The sequence below is a fragment of the Zalophus californianus genome, chromosome 3 (genome assembly GCF_009762305.2).
Source record: "Zalophus californianus isolate mZalCal1 chromosome 3, mZalCal1.pri.v2, whole genome shotgun sequence".
Lineage (NCBI taxonomy): Eukaryota > Metazoa > Chordata > Mammalia > Carnivora > Otariidae > Zalophus > Zalophus californianus.
The window spans coordinates 18247305-18272817 of record NC_045597.1 but is presented as its reverse complement, the minus strand read 5'-3'; the positions used below and the strand labels follow the sequence as shown (position 1 = coordinate 18272817).

At 35.9% G+C, this 25513-nt stretch overlaps 1 protein-coding gene and 1 non-coding gene across 7 annotated transcripts in view; one reads left to right on the top strand and one right to left on the bottom strand.

Moving 5' to 3' along the window:
- GPC5 (glypican 5) overlaps positions 1 to 25513 on the top strand; it is a 1342862-nt gene that overhangs the window by 429692 nt on the left and 887657 nt on the right. For all 6 annotated transcript variants that reach the window (XR_003519145.1, XR_003519143.1, XR_003519144.1 and 3 more), the window contains exon 6: positions 16649 to 16769. Coding sequence is in view for 3 of the 6 variants with exons in the window: in XM_027589722.2 (XP_027445523.1) it covers positions 16649 to 16769 (121 nt within the window). In the remaining 3 variants the exon portion in view is untranslated. The remainder of the gene's footprint in view (positions 1 to 16648; positions 16770 to 25513) is intronic.
- Positions 302 to 408, bottom strand: LOC113921086. The gene has a single exon (XR_003519494.1). It is a non-coding gene; the product is annotated as a U6 spliceosomal RNA (small nuclear RNA).

Here is a 25513-nt window from a genome sequence, read left to right as displayed (position 1 = left end):
ATCACCCACCACCCCATCCCTCCCACCCCCACCACTCCAGCAACCCTCAGTTTGTTTCCTGAGATTAAGAATTCCTCATATCGGTGAGGTCATGTGATACATGTCTTTGATTGACTTATTTTGCTCAGCATAATGCCCTCCAGTTCCATCCACGTCATTGCAAATGGCAAGATTTCATTCCTTTTGATGGCTGCATAATATTCCATTGTGTTTGTGTGTGTATATGTGTGTGTGTGTGTGTGTATATGTGTGTGTGTGTGTGTGTGTGTGTGTGTGTGTGTGTGTATACCACATCTTTTTTAAAAATATGGAGCGCTTCATGAATTTGTGTGTCATCCTTGCGCAGGGGCCATGCTAATCTTCTCTTTATCGTTCCAATTTTAGTATATGTGCTGCCGAAGCGAGCACTCAACATATGTATTTTTAAATATTATATGAGTGGTGGTGGTGGTTGTCTTGTTTCAACTTGCCCTTAATTTTTAGTTTTTTTGAGTTTTAAGTAGGTAATTTTTAAAAATATATTGCAACTTCCTTTATAATCTTAAATATAATCTCGTTTTCATTTTTAAGAGAGACTTGAAAGAAAAATATTTTTTGTGGTACACAAACTTTTATATATATGTGTTAAAAATATATATTATAATGCTAAAATTATATCCTTTTAACTTTTATCTATTTAATCAGTCATAACTGAGAACCACTAATTCTACCACAATTAAATCTCTTCTAATTATAACTAATTATGTATTCATGTATCTTGAATACATTTTGCTTTATAAATATTTGATATGCAACTTACTGATTAAAGATTATTGCTGCTATATATTCATTGACTATTTTGCCTAATACCATTAAATACTTTTATTATTTTCCGTGTAAAATCTTTCCCCTTAAATTCTACTTTGCCTGAAATCAATGTTACTACTCAAAATTTTTTATTTTTATTTTCCATATTAATCTATATATTAATCTAGGTATTTTATATTGTTAAACTTCCAGGAAAAATTTTTACGTTTCCCAGAAATAAAATAGTTTTATTTATTTACTTATATGCTATATATAATACATAGAATAAATATATAATATATATTTATATTATTTATTCGTTTATTTATTTTTATAAATTCAATCTGACAGTCTGTTTTCAATAGGAAGTAGTAGAATTTATGTCTGTTTGCCATACCTGATTTTTTGTATTTTCTTCTCTGAACTCATTTATGCTTTGTAAATAGCATTCTGTGTGTTTGTTTCCTCCTTCTTGGAATATGTTTTTGACTTTATATTTTTTAATGTTAAAAACTTACATATGTAACCCTTATTACCATTTAATATTAGTCATTCAGCATTCAACACATATTTATAGCTATTTATAGGTAGGTTTTTATGTATCGGTGAATAAAACATACAAATATCTCTCTGTAATAGAGGTCATCACAAAATAAACAAGTTAATTACTTGTTCTGTTTTAAAGTGTTACTACAAAAAAAATAAATCAAGAAAGGAGTGTAGAGATTGATGGTAGTAGAGATAGGGTGCTGTTATAGTTAGTATTGCTACTAAGAAACTACCCCACAATTTAATAACTTAAAACAACAATCATTTTATTATATCTCGTGGATACTATGGGTCAGGAATATTCTGGCAGGATTCATCTGAGCGATTCTTCTTCTTTTATGTGATGAGGGTGACTCAGTGCTAGTCACTGGCAAATAAGCCAGTCTGGAAGGTCCAAGGGACTTTTTCCTATGTCTTGTAAATCAGTGAGAGTGGCTAGAAGGATGGGCTCAGCTGGGAGGCACTCTTCGTTGGAGAGCCACACATGACTTTGCTACCATAGTGGTATCAGGGTAGTTGAACTTCTTATATGGTAGCTGGGCTCCCATGGATTGAGCATTCTGAGGGGACCAGGGGGAAGCTCTGTGGGCTTTTAATTTAGCAGTAGAAGTCAAACAAAATTACTTGCCAGGGTCTGTTGTAGCAGTCACAAGCATGCTCAGGTTCAAGGGAAGGGGACGCAGACCCATCACTTGATGTCAGCCTATTTTGAGGCCTTGTTTAAAACTGCCAGACATGGCAATTACATATCAGGTGCAAGGCATTTGAGGAGAGACTTGAAAGAGATGAGGAGGACCATGCTCTGCTGAGAAAAGAGCATTCCAGAGAGAACATAGCTTGTACCAAAACCCTGAATCAGAAGCATGTGGCCTTATTCTGAGAATACCATCATTGAAACCAGAGTGGTTGGAGGATAATGAGGGAAAGAGAGAGTATCAGTAGATGATACCAGAAACATAAAGGCGAGGAGGCAGATTATGGAGAAACAGCCTTGTAGACCATTGTAGACTTTGGCTTTTCCTCTAACTCAGATGGCATCCCTAGAAAGGTTTTAAACAAAGAAGTAGCATGATCTGGGTTATGTTTAATAACATCCCTCTGTCCTTGTGCTAAGAATAGTTGAAGGGGATCAATGGCAGAAGCTGGGAGACCAGTCAGGAGGTTTTTGTAATAATCAGATGAGGGAATAGCCACGGACTAGACTATATGGTCATGTTGGAAGAGGTCACCTGTGGTCTAAATCTGGATTCCTTGCATAGAGCCTAAAAGAATTTTTTGTGCTCTCTCTTGAGCTCACAGTGTTAGATAAGGGACGTAGAATGCTTTTCCTCCTCTTTGCCCCTAAAAATTCTCAATATCTAGTACTGTAACTTGGCATGTGTAATATAATTATATTAATTCAATATGTTATTTTCTCTTGCAATTATACTTCAAGAATATTACTGTGGCGATTATAAAATATGTAAAATTAGCTTTACAGTTAATTGAGTCAATTGTCTCAGGATTTTGGATTTACAACTTCCTAATTTTTGAAGCCTTTGTTTTTACTATTTTCACCAGTATGTACCCATAGGTCCTTGAGTAAATTATTATTGGAAAAACAAATCAGTTTTTATATACAGAATACTTCTCCTTCAACCTTGAGAAAGACAACCTGATGGGTGTAATATTCTTGGTCATACTCTTATTCTCTTAAAAGCTCCATGTCTTCTGGTATGTTAATGCGGCAAAAGAAAGGTCTAAAGCAAGCCTGACATAATTTATTTTTAAAAAGGATTGTGTTGTCGTTGCTACTCCTGTTGTTTTACTGTCTATACTTAAGTTGGATTTTTTTTTTTAAGTTTCTGGAGTTTGACTAGTTTCTGTCTAAATATGGATAACACTTCACTGTTTTCCCACCACCGTCCCTACAATCTGGTTAGTCATTTTAGTCTTCATAGTTCATGGTTACTGTTTTAGATCGAGTGGCTCTTGTTTCTTTCTGAGGTAAACAAATTATTTTTGAGTTGAAACCCCAGTCTCTGGCATTCCCACCTACCATCTTTTCTGTCATTGTTTTCTATCTCTTTCCGCCCCGCCCCCGCCCCGGGCTCCGATTCAATTACCACTTGAACTGTTCAGGGTATCAGTTTGCTTGTCCCTGGATCCCTTTGTGGTTGGAAATTCTGCTACTGCATTTATCTTTCCTCTAAGGCTCCTGATCTCAGGCATCTCCCATTTTGTCATTATAACTTCCACATTGTTTCATAAGTGACTTGCCTTTCTACATATTCTTCCTAGTCTAAGTACTTTAAAGCAATTTTCTAAATGTTTCTTCTGGTTCCATAGTCAAATCTTTTTTAAGAGATACTCTTTGCCCCTGAGTCTTCATGATAGGAACATGATGTTCCCTTTCCGTTTTTACAGCATGATTTTTATTTGTGTATATGTGTGTGTGTTTATTTTCACCACTCACTTTATTTAGAAGGTAGTGATGTTTGTCCAAAATCAGGATATGATATCAAAAAGTAAAAGCCCCTTTTTCATTTATTTACCTTCCAGATGATGGCTGAGCTCCTTTTTGATCTAAACTGGAGAGCAGATTGATAGACACACTCTCTCTCAGTGGCCAGCAAGCCTTTATTGGAATAGCGTAACTAGGTTACAGTGGATACCTATTTTATCTTACGTGGTTCAAGGTACCAGACATGTTATCATGCTCAGCGTGCACGTACAGTGGGGGACAGGTCTGTGGCAAGAATGAGCACTATTTATAGATTATACATGTTACTGCTTTCTGGGCAGGGATTCTAAAGGAGGGCTGTATTTTATTTGGACATTAAATTGAAATAGCCTATTGATACAGTGGACGTCACTTGTTTATTGGTAGTTCCCTGTTTTGCATTGTGATCTCTCTCCATTGTTCCCTAAACTTCATTCAAATCCCATTGTACTAATAAATAGCAACGTGTAACATGGGGAAGGGAAGGGAAAAGAAAAAGAGGCTGAGTTCATGCTTGGGGCAGGGGTGGTGGGAAGCAGCAGAGGGAGACAAGGAAGCTGGGAAACCTATGTGATTAAGCTCTGATCGCTCAGGTTATCAATTGCTTCCAGCACCCATGCTGCTCGGCTGCCTTCCGGGCCCCGACAAGGCTTTTCTTGGGGGAACCCCACTCCCGGGCCCGGCAGGCCTCTGATGCATCTTGTCCTTTTATTGTGCAGTCTCTTAAGGAGGCTATGCATTGTAAGTCATGTGGGAGTGGCCAGTTTCCGTCCCCTCAAGAAGCAAGACTGGGGCAGGAGAGGAACGCTCTCTGGGATGCTGCAGGGGTGACTCAGGGAGTAGGCTATGGGGAGCCAAATACCATCTTACATGATTGTTATAAGGAGGAAATTCTGTCTCATGAAATAAAACATGGATAGGATGATTTAACTTAATTGTTCTTAGAGTCTACATATTGAGTGTCAGTTTTAGCATTCCGCGTTGTTTATATTGTTTGTTCTGTTTTCCTAATTTCTTTCTTTTCTCTCCACTAATGGGAACTTGGATGAGGCTCCGCGACAGACTACCAGAAGTTGGACCAAATCAGCATTAAAATGAACTTACACATTCATGGCATTTGTTACCAAATTCAGGAATGTATGTATAGACATGACTCAACATATTTATAGGGACCAATTCTGGAAAAGACAAACTGTGGACTGAAATTGATTTTTTAGTTTACCTTTGTATCTGTCATGCATTCATTCAGATAACAAATATGTAGTGAGTTCTCATATTCCAGACATGTGGCCAAGCCCAGGAATTAGAGGATGGTTAAAACAGACACGCTCCTTGACCTCAAGAATTTACCGTGGAGAAGGGAGTTACAGACTTGAAACACATCACTGTGAATTGATTATTTAATTACAGTAATGATACATGCATCCCGGAAAACTAGGTGTTAGCAAGCACTAGGTGAAGTGAGAGCAAATAACGTAGGAGGGATACCCTGATTGGTGGTTGTATTAGTCTCCTGTGACTGTTGTAAAAAATTACCACTGAGACACTTAAAACCACAAAAACGTCTTCTTGAATAGTTCTGGAGGTCAGAAGTCTGAAATTCCTATCCCTGGGCCAAAATCAAATTGTCAGGCCAAGCTCGCTCTAATGGCTCTAGGGAGACTCCATCCCTGGCCCCTTCCACCTGGCGTTTCTAGGTTTGTGGCAGCATCACTCTGACCCCTGACTTGTGATCCTGCTGTCATCTTCTTTTCCTTCTGTAGAAATGAAATCTCCCTCTGGCTGCCACTTATGGATGTACAGGTGACTGCATTTGGGGCTCACCCAGATAATCCAGGGTGATCTCAAAATCCTTAATTTAATCATTAATCAAAAATATTCTTACTGTTTACTGCCCCTGACTGAGGGAAAGGTCTAAAAGGATAGAACTTTTCGGGCAGGGAGGATGGAGTGGTAAACCGTGTGAGGTGTGGCAGAAGTCATGTAAGTGACCGAAAAAGGGTAAGAAGGAAGTACAGAGAGTAAGGGAGAGATTGGCCACATTTGCCCAAAGCTGTGCAATCTCTCAGCCATTTGGTCCAGACATACCTGTTCTATTTGGACTCTGGAGGCTATGAGAAATAGTGTACATTCTGTGTATGTGTATTTTTCATATACTGAGGCCGCCAAGTGTGTTTCTGTGGTATACACAACTGTTAGGAATCTAAAAGTCCCCGGGCACATACAGTTCTGTCTGCAGAACCAAGTCTAGCTCTTTTCTGCACAACACAACTGAGTTTGCCAAGAAATAGCTGGAGAAGAAATTTTCTCCTCTATGCAGGTGGATACATTAAATTCTGTTATGCAAGTGGATCATTTTCTCGGGACCCTGTGATAGCAGGATTTTAGCTATGGTCTAGTTAAGATGAGGTATGGGCAAAAAGCTCAGTTATTTCCCCACCTTCCTCTCCTCCTTGCTTTTCATAACAAGTATGATTTGAAACCTATCAATTTGTATTTTGAGATGCAACAGACCACAAAATGGAATTGTTAGACGGAACCTCAAGTTGGAATTGGAGATGAGATTGAAACTGGATATTAAAACTGATGTGTTATGAGCAAGTTCTGATTGCTTTCTAAATACTAACTACCGCAGGATTATTTTTGTTAAGAATGGCTATTTACACATCTTTAAACTTCACATCTCTTCTGTGGGCCCAGAACGGTTTTTTGCTCTTACGAATAAAAATAAATAAGTAAACATTTTTATCCTTTTAGTTCCTATTATTATGCCTGGCTTTTCCTAATTCCTGTGTGATTTGTTTGATCATGCCTAAGGTAAGAGCAGACAGAGAGGTGTTCATAATAAGAGCTACAAAATGCAGTTTTTGACTCCCTTGCCAGGCTTCCACCGCCAATCCAAAAGTACATAGACCACATGTGAAGACTCTCCAATTCCTAGAGCATTGATGATGGGCCTGCTTTAAACTTTGGAAATTAAGTCTACCAAGTCATTTCTTTTATAAAACGACAAAACACTTTTTTTTTTTTCAAAAGTGAGGGAAGAAGAAAAGAAAATGATCCCATTAAATGTAGGATGAAAGAATCTATTAAAAAAACTTAACTGTCGATCCGGTTAAAATGTGTCTCCCCATTACCCCTGCCCTTCTCCTCTCACTGGTATTCGTTCGTTAGTAAATCCCTTGTTCTGTTCCTATTTGCCAAGTATATAGTGGAGGCAGTGAAGTTCTCCAGACCAGACCTCTGCTTTGTGATTTATCTCAAGTCACTCTGACCTTGAGATTCTTTGTCTATGGTGCTTCAATACATTATCCAGAGAATATGTTCTTTGTGAGTGGTGATATAAAATATCAATTAAAAACAAAAATAAATTCAGGGAAATATTAACCATCTGCTCTTCTAAGTTCTCCAAGGCTACCGTTTTCACCAAGTCAGATAACCAAGTCCCAGTAGAAATGCCTACTCAGAACTAAAATATAACATCACACAGGTAACTCTTAACAAAGATTCATATAAAAAAGAATCATGTGTACTTAACACCTTTGACGCCTTTGAAATTGCTATTGAAGATAGTTGTGGTTGTATTGCTTATTGTCTGGTCCTTAAAGACTCCAGTGCTGTGCTTGAGAGTTTAGAGATACCAGCTGCTGACATTTGCAGATACTACTTTCATTAGCTAATTGAAACCTATTTGAATTATAAGCTTCCTTTGGCCTTCACCATCAAGAGGCTTAGGGCTGAGTTTTAGGCTGAAGTGCAGTGTCTCTTTCCTAGGTCTCCTTATATAATTGTCATCTGCCTCCCTTCATTATTCTGTCATTGTGCCCTTGCTTTATAGTGTCTGTGCCTTTTATTATTTTCAGCTGTCTCAAAGGCTTTTCTGGAAATATACAGTACATAGGTGCAAAATGATGAAATAAACATACCTCTTCATTTGTTTTAAAACATGGTTCAGTTGGACTAGATGACCTCTAAGGTCCTTTCCAGCTTTAAATTTATGTTACTGTCACTAAAGACAGACAACAAATCTATTAGACTGTAGGCCAAGAGATGAATGCCAAGTACTATGTTCCTGGTATAGGTATATTTCTTTTTGAAAGCAGAGTGCTAGATTCAGCAACTTGCTAAGGACTCTCACAGTCTTACAGTGATAAGACACGAGAGCTAAATAAAAAAACAAAAAAAACAAAAACAAAAAGATCTCAGTTAAAATATCTTTTCACTCTTAAGCATCAATGAAAAATAAAGAGAAAAGAGAAGAGCTTAAATATTTCTTTTGAGTCATTTACATAGATTCAAACAAGTTTAGCTTCATGAGTATAGCTAATTTAATGAAATTAGTTGCATTTGAATATTGTCACAGTCTTGTTACAACATTAGCATTAAGCGTGATTAAAATTTATTCTGTGTGCCTGTATGGGTCCCCAGAGCATCAGCTGTCAACACCTTCATAATAAACTAGCCCTTGGTAGCTTTCAGGGAACTTTGACATTCAGAGCAGGTGGTTGGGCCACTGCTTTAGAGGAGAACAAATCACATTTTAAGATAGATTTCCTGTTTGTATGAATTTAGAACACAGGAAATTATCAATAGCATTGTTTACTTTTGCTAGTATGATAAAAGTCATTTAAAATACAGGAAGTGCTAGATACTATGGACTGAAAATTTCTAAAGCTGATCAAAATATTTTCCTTAAGGGCGACTGAGTTATGAGAAAACCCAAGCTATAATTAAGAGATGTGTTTGTGAAATATAAATATTATTTTAGAGTAAATAAAATTTCCCTAGAGGAAAATAGATTATGACTTCAAGGACAGAGGTTTATATGTAAAATCTGTTGATTATTTAATGTTCAAGGGGAAATTTGTTATCACACAAGTAGCTTCCAATTTCTTTACATTACTCTGTGTAGTGGGTTGAAGATGGTGGCCCTAGGAAACCAGTACACTCTGAAATTCAGAGGTTCTTTCTCTCTGATTTTATTATGCTACCTATTGGTAAGAATTACCTAGCAGTTTCATTCGGATGGTATGTTGGTAGTCTTAGAATTATTGTACCTTGCCCCTAATTTTAAAGTATTTATGATGCAGTTGGTAGTTTTATATTTGCAATTTAATTAATGTGGTCGTCAGTTACATTTAAAACAAAACTGTATAAGATGCTGGGACCCTTTAGGATTTAGTAATGTCTAATAAAAGGTTGTTAAATGAAAGTTATACCCCAAATAATTTTGAGTGCTTTTTGGATCCAAATAGTATTTATTAGTATTCAGATAATAGTTATCCCTTAAATAATATTTTACTTTCATATAATGATATCAAATAGTGAAGCGAGACAGAAAATCAGTGCAAAATGATAATTATCAATTATCATAAATCCATGAAAGAGAGCCCATATCTTACTAAGAAGAATTTAATTTTGAATGTGTGCCTTGGAAAATAGATGTTAGTATAGCATTTCATAATTCATATAACAGTATGTGCAATTGATAGCTAGAACTGATGATTTTATTTTATTTTAAAGATTTTATTTATTCATTTGAGAGAGAGAGCAGAGAGAGAGAGAGAGAGAGAGAGCAAGCCTGAGCACATGAGTGGTGGAGAGGGGCAAAGGAAGAGGGAGAAGCAGACTCCCGCTGAGCAAGGAGCCCAATGCGGGGCTGAATCCTAGGACCCTGAGATCATGACCTGACCCAAAGGCAGACGTTTAACTGACTGAGCCACCCAGGCGCCGCAGAACTGATCATTTTAAATTCGATAGTGACTTTGAAGAAAATGAGAGTAATTAGTTATAAAATAAACCATTATTATTATTTGCTTTGAATTTTAATTTTTAATTTATTTTATTTTGTTTATTTTTTAAGTAGACTCCATGACCAGTGTGGAGCCGATTGTGGGGCTTGAACTCATAACCCTGAGATCAAGACCTGAGCTGAGATCCAAAATCAGATGCTTGGGGTGCCTGGGTGGCTCAGTCCTTAAGCGTTTGTCTTCGGCTCAGGTCATGATCTCAGGGTCCTGGGATTGAGCCCCTCATTGGGCACCTTGCTCAGCGGGGAGTCTGCTTCTCCCTCTGCCCCTCCCCCCTGCTCTGATGTCTCCCTCTCCCTCTCCCTCTCTCGATCTCTCTCTCAAATAAAAAAGTAAAATCTTAAAAAAAAAAAAAGTCAGGTGCTTAGCCCACTGAACCGCCCAGGTGCCCCTGCTTTGAATTTTTAATTCAAAAACTTAAAACTAGGGGCACCTGGGTGGCTCAGTCGTTAAGCGCCTGCCTTCGGCTCAGGTCATGATCCCAGGGTCCTGGGCTCGAGCCCCGCATCGGGCTCCCTGCTCGGTGGGAAGCCTGCTTCTCCCTCTCCCACTCCCCCTGCTTGTGTTCCTGCTCTCGCTGTGTCTCTCTCTGTCAAATAAATAAAATATTAAAAAAAAAAACTATAAAAACAGAGCTTTTGCTATACTTAAGGTATTTATTGTTTCTTGGTAAGATTAGGGAAGGGTTAGGAGAAAGGAAATAATTTAAGGAATGTACTATTTTTTTTACATAGGGGTAAGTTTACTTTTAATGCAATTTTTATTAGGTAGTCGACGTTTGTTGAAATGAGAGCCTCCTAAACACCACTGATTTTTAGAGTCACTAGTTTTTCATGTGGAAATATCATTTTTCAGGTTCACCCAGCTGCTTATCTTACAAAATATCTTGAAACAGCTTACTTGTGATTTACCTGGCTAAACTGACAAGCACCAATACATGCCTTTCCAGTCAAAGAGTTAGGGTGAAGATTGATTAATAGCCTATCTTTAATGAGGTCTTGTTTTTTAACTCTTTCTAAACGTGTTCATATTTTATTTATTGTAGGGATCTAAACATTCTCTGTTGGCTACTAAATGAAGAATGGCCTTGCCTTATTAAAATAATCTTAATGAGTGTTATCCATAAGATATCACAAATACAGTATCTGCGGCAGGAAATTAGTTATCTATAAATAATAATAATAAACACTGTAATAAGGTCTCTATTATTTCTCTTTATTTTGACTTAATTATTTAAGTTCAGAAACCTAGATCTCAAATTTAGACATTATTTATCTATAATTATAAAACCAAATAAATAGTGGAGATTAACTTAAAAATAGTTTAAGTTTCCACAATTGAAGTGTAGATAGTGCTATCACAAAAGGTTTAATCATCTTGAATTGATTCTACAGATGTCTCCATTCTTTAAATCCTCTGTAAGCCTCTTACCTACCATGAAAGTTTATTCCCATAAACCTGGCACATAAAATCAATCATATGACTTCTTTTGGTTCTGAGATTTCAAAGATTAAGACCTTCACTGTAGAAGAGAAGTGCTATATAGAGGCTGCATGTACACAGAGCCACACTCAGTAGTGGTATCCAGTGTCACCCAAATATTTGGGGCAAATTTACACACAGAAATACCTGTCGTACTTACTTTCCCGTTTGCTGCCAGAGCTAGGAAGGGAGGCCCAGAAATGGTTTGAAAGGAAAATTTGTTGTTGAAGAAGAGGTTTGTTGATGAATACATATAATGTTCTTCCCAGACTGTTTTACCCAAGATAGCAACATATTTGCCAGAGCCAAAGACACTCCAGTGTTTTGCCTTCTAGAATTTAGGAGACCCCAAACTCTGGAAATTCAAGGAATTTTAATATACAGTCACCTAGCCAAGTCGTACAAAAAAATAATAGGCAAACAAACAAACAAAACATCTATTAGTATTACTATTACTATTACCACCACCACCACCCCCCCCCCAGTGTGGTCCCCATTCTCACTCTTTAACTTCTAACAAAGATGGTGATGATGGTAAAAAAGAGAAAGCCTCTGATCAGATGTTTTCCTCATTTCGTATTAATTTTGAAGTTCTTATATCCTGTCCCAGTGAAGTTATCAAAGGCTTCTAAGATAGACCACTCCAAGGGTTTTGTAATGAATTCCAGGGTCAGATTCCAGATATTTTTTTTCCATCTGAAATTGTCTAAGTGTGCATCAAAATACCATACTTTTGATGTGAATCTGAAACAGATTCTACTGCATTCTAAATAAAGTGAAATTAATATCAACTAGTAGGGCATGACATGAGTTTCCAATAAGAAATGTTGGTAAAGTCAGGAGAAATGACTTCCTAATGACATACTGTGTATAGATTTATTAGCATTTCTTTTTAATATTTCATATGTTGAACACAAAGAGAATTGGAATCTTGTTAATCATCATTTTAAAACATCTTTGTAGAATGTAAATATATCAGTGCTTGCCTTTTTCCCATACTAATGAAAAGCAAGTTGTAACTGGGGAGTGAGTGTTCCTATTAAAGCACTGTCATCTATTACCAGACCTGCTTAGAAGAAATAAGCACAGATGGTGGGTCTATTACTTCTCTAACAAAAAATGTGCCTCTCTTTTTTGGTGTGTGTTTTATTCCCTTCTTCTAGTTGAAATGCAAGCAATTTTTCAAGTCAGGAAACCTCTGTAGGGATCCTTGAAATGTTTTATCCATTACTTGTACATTTAGAAGGAAAACGTGATTAGTGATTTATTAAAATTTCATAATAAGAAACTCAAAATGTCTTTGTTAGAAAAATTCTTATTTCATTAAGAAACCATATATTTTGCATGCAAAGTAAAGGCTGCAGGGAGTAAGTTTTTATATCAAACCAGGATCCTAAATTACTCATTTAGTGATGACAAAACCATTTAGCCCATGTTAAAAATACCAGTGTGGATCTTTTATTTATACTTGGTTCAATGAAAATTTGTCTGTTATATACATATTAAGAAAAAGAGCAGAAGGAGTTTAGTAATGTAAGTGTTTTATTTGGGTTGAAAATACATGCATACAATGAAATATTCAAATCTTAACTGTACAATTCAATCTTTTTTTTTTTACACAAAATGAGAATTCTCGTGTAACCAGCACCCAAATCAAGGAACATACTACTAGAACCCCAGAAATCCACTTCAGCCTTCTAGACAGTATCTCCTAGAGTAGTACTTATGGTGATTTAGAACATTGATTTATTGTTAAACTTTTATAGATGGGGTCATAGTGCATGTTCTATACCTTCTTTCATTCAGCATTTAGTTTATAAGATGTATAGTTATAATTCATTCATTCTCATTGCTGTATAGCATATTATTATATAAATATACTCCCGTTTATTTTCCCATCTTAATGCTTATGGACATTGGGGTTATGTCCAATTTGGGGCTATTTTGAGTAATACTTCCCTGAGCATCCTTATACCTGTCTTTTGGTAGACATTGTTGAGTATATCCCCAGGACCATGGGATTGTTAGCTTTAGTATACATGTCAGATAATGGTTTATATCAGTTTACACATCCATCCACAAAGAGAGAGGGCTCCAACAGGTCCAAGTCCATGCCAACACTTGGTATCATCTGTCTATCTCATTTAAACTCTTCTGGTGTGTATGTACCACTGTTACATTGTAGTTCTTCTTAACTTTATGAAAACAGAAAAGAAAAACTTATTTTTAAAAATTATATTTCACTTGAAGTATTTTAAATGCCCTGCTGCAGTGTTTTTCCTTATTTAAATAATATGTAAGAATAGTGATACTGAACTCCTGAATAATACACTAGTTTGGAATGAGATTCTTGATCAGTTGTAATTGTGATAAAATTTATCTGTGTTATCAACTGTGATAGTTAAGAATAAAAATGTGAAATTCTTCAGATTAATATGACATGACATTCCCGCATCTTGGAAGTAAGTTCATGGTCTGTACATAAACCAAAATGCAACCAAAGTAATAGTTTACAACTGACCCTTGAAGGATGTGGGGGTTAGGGGCATAGTCAAAAAATCAGTGTATGACTTTTGACTCTCCCGAAACTACAAATAGCCTACTGCTGACCAGAAGCCTTACCGGTAACAGTCAATTAGCACATATTTTGTATGTTATGTGTATTACATACTATATTCTTAGAATAAAGTAAGCTGGAGAAAATAAATAAAATGTTATCAAGAAAATAACTAGAAGGAGAAAATACATTTATAGTACTGTATTTATTGAAAAAAAAAAATCCACGTATAAGTAGACCCGGAGAGTTCAAACCTGTATTGTGTAAGGTTTTACTGTATTTAAACCTAAGTGATGAGACTAATTTCCGTTGCTCACATTGTCTGTGTTTCTAGAGAAAGAGGAAAATCTTATAGCAAGCTTGCACTTTATTAATTTCTTTTCACCCCTCCAGCAAGCATAACTTCCCTCTTTAGCTGGAAATACACAACGGTTCATTGCAATTTTTGAAGAAGATAGTACATCCTTTTCTAATTATGAGTAGTAAAACATTTGAAAATGCTGTAGTTACAGAAAAAAAGAAAGGATTACAAAAAGAAGAAAAACACTTTGCACAAAACTAATTGTATCTCTAGTTTATGTTAGTTGGTTTCAGGAGTTTTCATTAATAATTATTGAGTGATTATATTTTGGAACTCATGTTCCCTGGATTCATACCCTTGCTGCACACTTAACAAAATGTTGCATTAGGGAAGTTACTGAACATCTTCAGATCCTAGATCCCCAATCTGTAGAGTGGGAATCCTTATAATATAAATATTATATGATGTAATTAATCTGGATTCTCCAAGAAGCAGATGCGAAAAAGGGATTAAACACAAGAGGGTTTTATTAAGGGAAATGCCTATCCAAGCAAATGGGGTGGAAACTGAGTAAGGCTGGAAAAGCTGTTAGTCATGAAGCACGTATGACCCAGAGTGCAGGGAAGGGGTAAGAAATTTTGAGCGGAAGTATCAAGCATGATGTGCAACCCAAGGAAAGGTTAGGAAGGGTTTCAGGGATTCCTGAGACGAACTTAGCTATCAGAGGAACCCTCTGTCTTCCTGTGATGGCTCTGCATTAATATCCCTGCTGAACACAGTCATTGGTTGGGGACAGGTGCAGAAATAGATTTCAGAGCAAAACAGCAGGTGCTCTTAGTCAATTAAACTTGTTGTACTTAGGTCTATAGGCACATTCTCATGGCCACAACAAATGATTATCATGTAGGTAAATTGACAAACTCCAATGAAAGTATCTAAAACAATGCCTGAATCATAAACATGGATTTGTCCATTTATATATTCATATTATTCATCATTATTAATAATAAACACATTAATAAAGGAGCCACATGTGCAATCTGCTTGAAATATTTGGAAGAAAAATACAATAGTGCTCCAGAGGAGTTAAGAGAAGCTTAATATTTATAGTTTACTTAATTCCTCTTAAGTAAAAGATATTATTACATATCAATAGATTTGTGTAATTGATTTCCTTCTACTAATAGTTATTGGTATATATTGCCAAATCCCTAACGTATACTGGAATACCTAACTCTATACCCCTTTATTTCTGCCTTAAGAAGCGGGTTCAAGGTTGTTCTAAAAATTAAAAAAAAAGATTTATTAATATCATTATTTTTGTCACATGCAATTGATATTATCAATATAAAAAAGTTGCATCATTTAATGAGAAGGATCTAGCTAGTAATTGTTTGATCCACGTGTATAAATTAGTCACTGGGTGTGCAAAATTTGGGGAGGAATTGGATATTCATTAAAACTTCTTGTATATGGCTATATTCTCAACAGTGGAACCTCCTTTCGTCTTTTCAAAGGGCTTCCATTGCTGTAGAAAGTCCAGAGGGTTCATGTGAATAGCTGTGATACTCTGCTCAAATAGAGAGAAGAAACATAATATGAAAATGCTTGCTGGAAATTCTCCGAGGCCACTTTATTATGACTTCTGTTTGAACAAACAGATTACTCAGAGGAGAGTCTTAAATGGAGAGAGTATGGAATGATCAGGGCATGGCCTCCTAACTCTTACTTTTCTCTATTTGTACTCTTTGTAAATAGAAACATAGCTATTCTTCCCTGTGTGTGTTATTCATATGGCTTCGCCGTTTCTTTGGCTGGGATGTCATCCTTTGCTCTGGAGTTTACATTAACTATACCATCTAAGACCTGTTCTTCCCGTAATACTTCAAGGGCTAACACAAGCAATAACTTCTTTAATTTTTCCCCAAGTGTCTTAGTCCAGATGGACTTCTCCATATGTTCAGTGTTTACTACCCATGTTATCCCTAACCTCTCACATGGCATATACCGTTCCTTCTAGCTATTCCCATAGCATACTGAACCTCCCCTTCATTCCTAGGATTGTGACTGAGGAATCTAAATTGTCATTTTGGGAAGATAGTAATTTGCAATGACTTTAACCACCTATGAAGTCACCCTATTACATACAACATGATTTACTAGACCCTTGTTTAGATAAATGTTGGTGAAAGATTATGTTTTTATCTGCTTGCAAAATATTTTACCAGTTTTAGTTGTTTATTTATAATGTTTATAATTTTGACTTTTGTAGTCCAATATGTAAAAAAAAAACAGTTTTGGGACTCATTTATATACCGTATACAATGAATTAAATTAACCCAGATAATATGGATTCAGACATGTGTGTAATTCAGCAAGGCCTGGTAACAAAGTGGGATGTATATTAGCTTGCTTTAGTATATTGATAAGTAGTATTAAAACATAGTTAATTTTTGGTTGGGTCTTTTGAGAGAAAAACATTAGAATAGTTTATATTTCCATGGTAAGCATCTTACTAAAATAATGTCGCAGCTAGGCCAGGGCCTGTTCCAAGAAAAAAAGCATTGTTATACACTCTTAAAAGAGTAAGATTCTGAGCTCAGGTGTATTCAAATGGTTATGGCAGATAATATTCTGACCAGATTACTAAATTCTATATCTTCCACTTTTCACTTTGTTAGCTATACTCAGCGTGTGGTTGGAAATGGAATCAAAGCCCAATCTGGAAATCCCGAAGTCAAAGTCAGAGGAACTGATCCTGTGATAAATCAAATTATTGATAAACTGAAGCATGTTATTCAGGTAAGTGCTGATACTCTATTTATTGGTATAATCAATGGTAAATAATAAGTATTCACTTTCCATTACATGTGATAAATCTATTAATCCTATCCGATGGTCCTACCTAAATGTGAGTATTGGCATAAATTATTTGTATTGAGAGTTTTAGAAATATTTTGTTGAGTATTTTCATACAGAGTCAATGTACAGTAATATCTTAATGGAGGGCGCTCCGTATCTGTGAAAAGTAGCCATAGCCTCAGCGTTTCAAGGTATAGTGAAAATCTTAGCATAAGCTTCATCCCCGATGAATGAGCTTTAGACATGGGGACTGCCGTGACAATTAGAAAAAACAAAACAGCCATAGCAGACCCTGGAGTCACTTTGCAGGCAACTCTCTGAGCCTTGCTGTGAAGGGTTTTGCTCCACTTTCAATAAAAGTTAAGTCATAAATGAATAATATGCATTTTTGTATTTATTTCCTGTATCACCTTTTGCATGTTATCTTATAATCTACCTAATGACTATTTATGAAATACTTCTGTTATATCTTTGATAACTTGTAATCAAGTATGTACTACTGTTTTTAATATATAGCATATGAAGCATGTAAATTTCTATCAAAAGAGCATTTCACTGAACTATCTTTTAATTTGAGTCAAATATTATATTACATGCTGTAATGGCCACCCTCCATTCTTCATCTATTAGAGTTTGGAGTAAGAAGGACTATATTTTAGGTATTCGTTTTTTTATAACAATTTATGCATATATTCTCATTTTTTCTAAGTAAAACCTTGGATGGATAGTTGATTCTTATTTCTGATATTCTATGTCAGAAAGCATACCTAAACATTGTACTGAGTTTTTATGAATATTAAAATATCGTAGGGGTGCCCGGGTGGCTCAGTAGTAGGTTAAGCATCCAAATCGATTTTGGCTCAGGACATGATCTCAGGGTCATGAGATTGAGCCCCACGTGGGTCTCTTCCCTGAGCATGGAGCCTGCTTGGGATTCTCTCTCTCCCTCTCCCTCTTCTCACCCCCTCCCCCTTGCTCACACACATTCTCTCTCTCTCTCTAAAAAAAAAAAAAAAAAGAAAATCTAGAGTCATTGGTAGGCATTTCATAGTTGTTTTGCAAAACTTACGTTTATGTAGGGCCAGTTCTTGGGATTCCATTTTTATGAATGTCTGTATCTTGATCAAAGAAAATGTAAACAGGGGCCACTATGTCCAATACCATAGATCTCTCTCTTCCAGGAAGCAATAATGGTTACTTTGCTTATTCTATGACTGGTGCTTTGGGAAAACAGAGCTCTCACCCTGGATGGCAGAACCAAGCAAGTTCCATTGAGAAAAGTGTAAGAGAAAAATGGTGTCATGACTACTAGTGCATTAAACCTCAGAGCCTCTACTGAGTTAAACCAGTTCTCTCAGAGAGTTATATCCCAGGTAAAGTAAGTAGGTGCCTTATGCTGCTAGTAGGTCAAGTGCTCTAACATTTCTTGAACCTGAGTGGAACTGAGATTGTGTCAGGAGCTGAAGTGACCCTGAAGGAGGCATCAGAGTGAGCAGTATGAATTAGACCACAGTCTGGGGCAGAATGGCTGAAATCTGGATGAAGATCTGTTGTCCTCAGAGGCAGTGATATTGAGCCCATCAGTGAATGTCACTCAGGCATTTAGAAGAAGGAAGTCACTCTTCCTGTCCAATTTTTGGAACCTTGATTTTCCATAATAAGAAAAACAAAGAAGACCTCCAGGTGAAATTAATCTTGACTCAGTGAGAAACTAATGGGGATTCAGGAAGACTTAGGATATTACTTTAATTCTTGAATTTCCAGTGGCTCAATAAACGGTCTTTTAGGAACTCAACACATAAGAGACTCTGCAACAGAGATTTGTGTGCAGGAGATTTCTGGCAGGGTACCTTTGCAATCAGTAAGGCACTGGAGGAAGTAGCACTGTAGAGAGAAAGAGAGAGAGAGAGCAAGAGCGTGCAATTGTAGTAATAAGAAGCTTCTTCTGAATCCAGTAGGAACTCTGGAGCTAGGATGGCCCTTTCCAGTTGGCCTGAACTGAAACAAGGAGGTGTGGGTTATTGGACCAGTAATTGGATGAGGGCTACTAGGGTGGAGGCAGGGGAGTGTAACTCAGCTCTGAGTTACCAGCAGCCAACAATATTACCTGCGGCTGGAGGAACAAGTATCTTGCCCTAGCTGGCACCTTATAGCTCCATGCACTGTAACATGGTATAATAAGGTATGCAGATCTAGATTATTCAGGAACTCTAGTGCACATTGATCATAAAATCAAAAAAGCTTTAATATGAATCCGTTCCTTTCCTTGAGATAAAATCTTAGTGGTCTCCAAAGGGGGCTAAACATTCCCCTGGAGAGGGCACAAACCAATTAACTGGAGGGCAGGAAGGAAAAATAGAACTTCAGTGTCTATTTATTCTATCTTGCTATGTTAATGTATTTGGTTGTAGGAAAGTTTATAAAATATGTAACAGCACAATGGCACATGTGTATAGGGTAGAAATACATAAATTCACATATCAAGTAGGTGTGTGTTCAGACTTTATGGAATATATACATGATGAAAGTTGATGGAAACCTTGTTATAGGTAATGAGGATGGAGCTGCTGTATAGGAAAGAGGCTACAGATATAAGAAAACTATATTCACAAAGGAATAAGTAGATAGTCAAAATACAAAGGTTTATAAAAACTCTTAGGAAGAGGGTTCGCTGATATGTTGCCCATCCAGCATAACGTCACCGTCTTCTTGTTTCATAGGTTTTAAAGCCATATCCTTTTCAAGACGGCAGAGGGAAATAATCCCATTTTTTTTTTTTTTAGCTCTTGTGTTCAACTGAGTCCCATTCTTTCATCTTTATATTAGTGTGCAGATCTCCAATTATTCATGCTTAAGTTTTGTTCTAGGACTATAAGAGACTATGATGTAAAATGTTACCTTTGAGGTCTATCTTTTAAAGTCTATAGGATAAAGATTGAAACTTAGGTTTTTAGAGAAGAGAGCAGAAAATCATTTGTACAGGTGTCATGAAAATATTCACCTTTAATGTCTTAGAACATGTTCTCTCCTAAGCCAGTTGTCCCAAAGATGAAGAATCATTTTTGATTTTGCTAGACTTCTGACTGCTAATCACATGTGTGTGCCCTGGCTATTATACTGCCACTCTGAGGGGGGCGGTTTGAAAGACCTAGCATGGTGTCAGGTCTGAAAAGTTTCAGAAAATTGTCTTCTATAAATGATAGCTTCTTCATCTGGGAGCAGTGTGAGACAAAGGGAGGAAGTGGAAGTAGGTTCAGAATATAATCTGTAGATTTAGATGATCACTTATTTGTGTTTCCACAGAATTCAGTCTATTTATTGTGATAGATACTAAGTGCATTTAACAATGAAAATGACATCTCTCATCATAGGGATAAGCTAATGTTCCTCTTGATCTTTTTGCCCTATGTAAATATGTGAAAATAAACCAGCGAAAATTGGCTCCTTACATTAGCCTCCAAACACCTTTCTTTTTGGCCTGTCATTGAGCTGCACCTCATTTTCTACCCTGTAACTTCTGCAGTTACAGTCACTAAACAAGTGGGTAGGAATTTTACTTTGAATAATGGTGCTTTTTGAATGTCTTAATAATTTATTCAAAATATTCAAACAGTACTTACTGAGTTCCCACCATGGGCCTGGTTCTACACAAGGTTAAAGGGGTGAACAAAGCAGACACAACTCTGTTCACATGAGATTTACATTCTAAGAAAAAATATGTAAGTACAATAACTGTCGCTGACAAATGTTATAACAGACAAAACGGGATGAAGTAGGAAAAGTTACTTAAGAAGAGTGTGCTTGTGGAGGCCACCAAAAGTGGGGGGGGGGGCGGATATGTGGGTTGATACTGAAGAAGGAGAAGAAGGGAATCAGAAAAATCTGGGAGAACTGTGTGTGGGGCAAAAGGAATACTACGTTCAAAGGACCTGTGGCAGAAATAGGTTTATTGTATTCGAAGAACAAGCAGAAGGCCATGTGGCCAGAACAGAGTGAGTAAAGGGTAGAGAAAGAGAGAGATACTCTGAATTAATGGGATTTTGGTAGACTCCAGCAGGGAGTTTAAATTTTATCCCTAAGTGGGATGGGAAACCAAAGACTGTAGGCGGAGGATGATATAATTTAATCAATGTTTTATAAAGATAATTTAGTCTTCTCTTTGGAAAACGGACCAAAGTAGAAGAAGAACAAAAATAGAGGAAGTAAGTATTAAAGGCAGCAGATCATGGTACTGGGACTAGAATAAGAAGAGTGACCAACATACGAAGCAGGGAGATTTAGATAAATACGGGAAGGAGAGTTAGTCGAGATTTGTTGATGGATGGGAAATGGGATAGAGAGGGGAGAGCAAGCATGAGAACTACCTTCGGTGGGGCGATAGTGTCATTAAATGAAACAAGAAATTCTGGAAATGGAGCAAGTCGGGCTTAGTTGTTGGGGTTGATTAGAAATTATGGTTTTGTTACATTTGAAATGCCTCAGACTCCCGAGAGGAACCACCAGAACTCAGGGGCAACCACAGAGCAGGAGGTGCGTGTTTGGGAGCACTGGTGTTAAATAGTATTTAAGTCATGGGACTATGAGGTGGCCACCTTCTTCTTAGAGAATTAATTCGCAACAAAACTGTTAGGGGAGAATATAAAACAGCAGAATCATAGGAAAGACATGTATTCAGAAAATCTAGGAGTGGAGAAAGCGTTTATTAAATGTATGTGATACCATGTAGCTACTTAGACAGTTGATGTAGGACAGACAAGTTATTTCATAACATGAACTTTTCTTTTAGTGAAGAATAACCAATGTTCATTATAAGAAATTGAATTTCACTATCTTAGAAAATTGTACAAAAAGAGTTGAAAATAAATGTTCTAACACTTATAAAACAAGCAATCTCAGGAAATAAGCCTTGTAGACTTTTGCTGTACTTAATTCAAAACTTTAACTTTTTTTAATAAAACAAAATGAGATCAAAGAGCGCATTTGGTTTTTGTCCCAAAGTACTCACCTAACATACTTGTTTCCATAGCATAAAATACTCAGGAATATGGTTGCTAGTGCATGTGTATTATTCTATCATATGGAAGGACTGTAATTTTATTTAATACCAAACTGAAGTTGGATATTTAGGTTGTTACCAATTTTTCACAGTAATAAATACTGCTAATATGAATATTCCTAAAGATGAATCCTTTTACAACTTTTTCCCCTTATGATATATTTCTAGATGGTTATAACCAAGAATCTGTTCATTAATAATCTTAGGTATTTTGATAAGTATTGCTAGATTTTTATCCAGAAAAGTTGTAAGAATTTATACGTGAAGCATGGGATATTTGTCAAATTTCTCAGCATGTTGAGGGTATAGTTGGGAACTTGGCAGTGACCACACATCGATGGTGGGACAATCACAGGGAATTCTAGAGACCAAAGTAGCAGTCCTTTAGACAGCCCTTTAGACATGTTAGCTTGAGCTGGTATCACCTGCACGTACTCCAAGTATGGCCAAAATAAATATTTTAATTAGAAAATAGTTGCTAAAAGTTTCAAGGCTTTCTAGAGAAAAGTCCTAGCAAAAAAAAAAAAAAAAAGAACTTTATTTCATTGTTTAGGAAAAGCCTCTATTTTTAAATCCTACCAAGAAAAAAAAAAGTTGCTCAGAAGATCTGATATATGGGGATTTAGGGATTATAGCTTGGTCCTCAGGGAATATCTCAGGCACTTTTTTGAAGTCCCCTCACTGACTCTGTAAGTCCTTCTGAACTGGGGATAGAAAGCGTGGAGAAAAGAAGAAAGTCATGCCTGGCCTCCCACCATCTGTCATTTCACCCCTTTTTCTGGAGAAGCCATTGTGCTAACATACTTTCCAGCACTTTCCTGCATTTTAAAACCTGTACTTGAGGGAGACAATGCTTATAACTGCTGAAAATTGCCAGTGATGAGTATGGCGCAGTCCAAGAGCCAGTGAGGAATTTTCTAAAAGGAGAATTTTTAAAGGGTTAAGATGAACTTTCTTAGATGTTTGCATCAAACTGAATCACCCTTTGATAATAGATTAGAAACAATACCTGATTTCTCTTAGTATACTGACTGAAGAAATGATTGAAAATTTTAATTCAAATTTTTTTCTCTTAGCAAACTCACTTTAAAACTCCTTGTTGTTCATACTTGACTAGGTTTGTTTAGGGTAAAGTTGTCAGCAAAAAATCATGTTTGCAGCAGTTTATCTTTAAACATTAAATAACATCTATCGCTTTTCCTAAAAAAACCAAAATGATGTCCACAGTTAAAAACCTAACTGCTGAGTATGGTTAGTTATGAACGATAATGGCCCATTGCTTAGAAATTACTTTACCTACTTTCAATATGAAACATAAAAAGTAATATCACAGCAATTTTCTATAATTCTTTTATTGCAAAACCAATAAATGCTGCAGTGTTGTTAAAAGTAGTAGATTTAAGTAACATTTTATTTCTTCAAACCTAATAATTCCAATACATAAGAGAATATCATCAGTTTCTACTAAATATTCATTTTTATAGAGACTAAAACTTCTTTGGAAATATGTCTTCATGTGTAAAATAAATTTGGTTTTTAAATGTGAGAAAAAGCAATAATCATGACCATTTGCTTAAAACTACAAAATATATAGACATTTTATAATATGTATTTCAATAATCACAACCTACTGGATTCAAGCAGAGGTGTGAGGACTCTCTTATTTCATGTAGGATAAGATGGCACTAAATTGCCTCTTTTCTTTTGTCCCATTCTCTTCCTAGAATACTGATATGATAAATAGAAACTTTAGAGCTGTAATAGAGTGAGAAGAGATTCTGATTTAAATCTTAATGGATAGTTTAAGGTTAGTGTCTATAAATACAAAAAAAAAAAAAAAAAAAACACCCAAAAATGCACAAGGTTTTTAGAATGTCAGTTTCTGAATTCTGAAAACTGTCTAAGTTATTTTCATGAAAACACTTATTCTAATACACATTTTAGAAACTTCTTCTTATTGGTAATAACTAATAACAGTGATGCAGAACCAGTCAATCATAATTGATTGGTCAGGGGTTTCAGCTGATTCTGTCAATTTCCTTCCCTTCTGCAGACTGCTTTTCTTGCTCAGGAAATTCACTACAGCACCTTGACTCCTTGCTCCTCATCTCTACTACACACCAATGTCATGTTCCCAGGCTTACCATGTTAAAATTCCAGAAAGATACACACCTTATGATTTTACATTAGCAGTGCAGTAGTAACCAAAACACATTTAGTTATCTTTTGATTCAGAAGAAAGTATTTGAAATGTACTCAATAACGTTGAATGGCCATCTAATTTAGCAGTTAGTTGGTCTGAGTAAATTCAATGGAAGGTTGCTTTCTGGAGTGTGTAGTATAATGCACTGACTTCACTATTGGCCATTTCATTAAAAAAAAACATCAATTGTCAGCATAAAACCAACCATTTCAATTAGTGTACAATCAACTGGAAATGAGAGGATTTGGGTTGGCCATTGATTTATTTTTTTAATTTAGAGACTATATAATTGTTCTATGTTGGATAAAATTTTACTTTATATTCACTTGGCTGCTGCTGATCTTACATGTTATTACTACCTATTAAGATTTGAGCCATTTATTTACCAGGTTTTCTATTTATCAAACATACTGAAAGAATTTGAACACTAGAACTTTTATACTTTATGTTTTGGTGATTAGTCATTTATAGGCTAGGACTTTTAATCTTTCTGTTAAAATATAATATGAAATATGCTTTATTTCACAAAATGACATTCCAAATTATAGCCACCTCCAACAATAATTAAGATTTATTGTAAAAAACTGAAATTATTCATATTTAAAATTTTTTAGGAATTATGAAATCTAAAACGTAAGCATATAACATTATATTATCAGAAACTAGAACAAGTGAGAAAAATAATGCCTTTGAGAGTTATCTATCCATTCAGAAATGGATAAAAGAACCAAAAAAAGAAAAAAAAAGAAAACCCCCAAACAAAAAACAAAATCCCTTTTATTTCAATAAAACACACTGGCCACAATAGAGCAATATGCTAAAGAGCATGAGTTTTGAGTTAGGACAAGGCATATGACTAAATCCCAGTTCTGGTAGGTACTGGCTGTATGTCTGTCGTCACCTTAATTAACATCTTTTGTTATATAATCAAAAATATAAAAAAATCATCAGTGTGGTAGGATGTGGAGAAAATGAAGCTCTCAAATACCACTGGTGGAATGTAAAACCATGCAACTACTTTGATAATTAGATGGATTTGTAAAAGACTAAACATAGAGTTACCATGTGAGCCAGAAATTTTACTCACAGCTATATACCCAAGAGAGAAGAAAATATGTGTCCACACAAAAACCTGCACATGAATGTTGATAGCAGCATCATTCATAATATCCAAAAAGTGGAAACAACTCATATGTTCATCAACTGATGAATGGATAAATAAAATATTATGTATCTGTAAAATGAAACCTTGTTCAGTAAAAAGGACTTCATATGGATAAAATGCTACGACATAGAAGAACCTTGAAAACATAAGTAAAAGAAGCCAGTCACAAAAGATTACATATTGTATGAGTCCATTTACATAATAAATATTAACAAATGTATTTCATTATTTTATTTTGACATCAATTTTCATTTGTATAT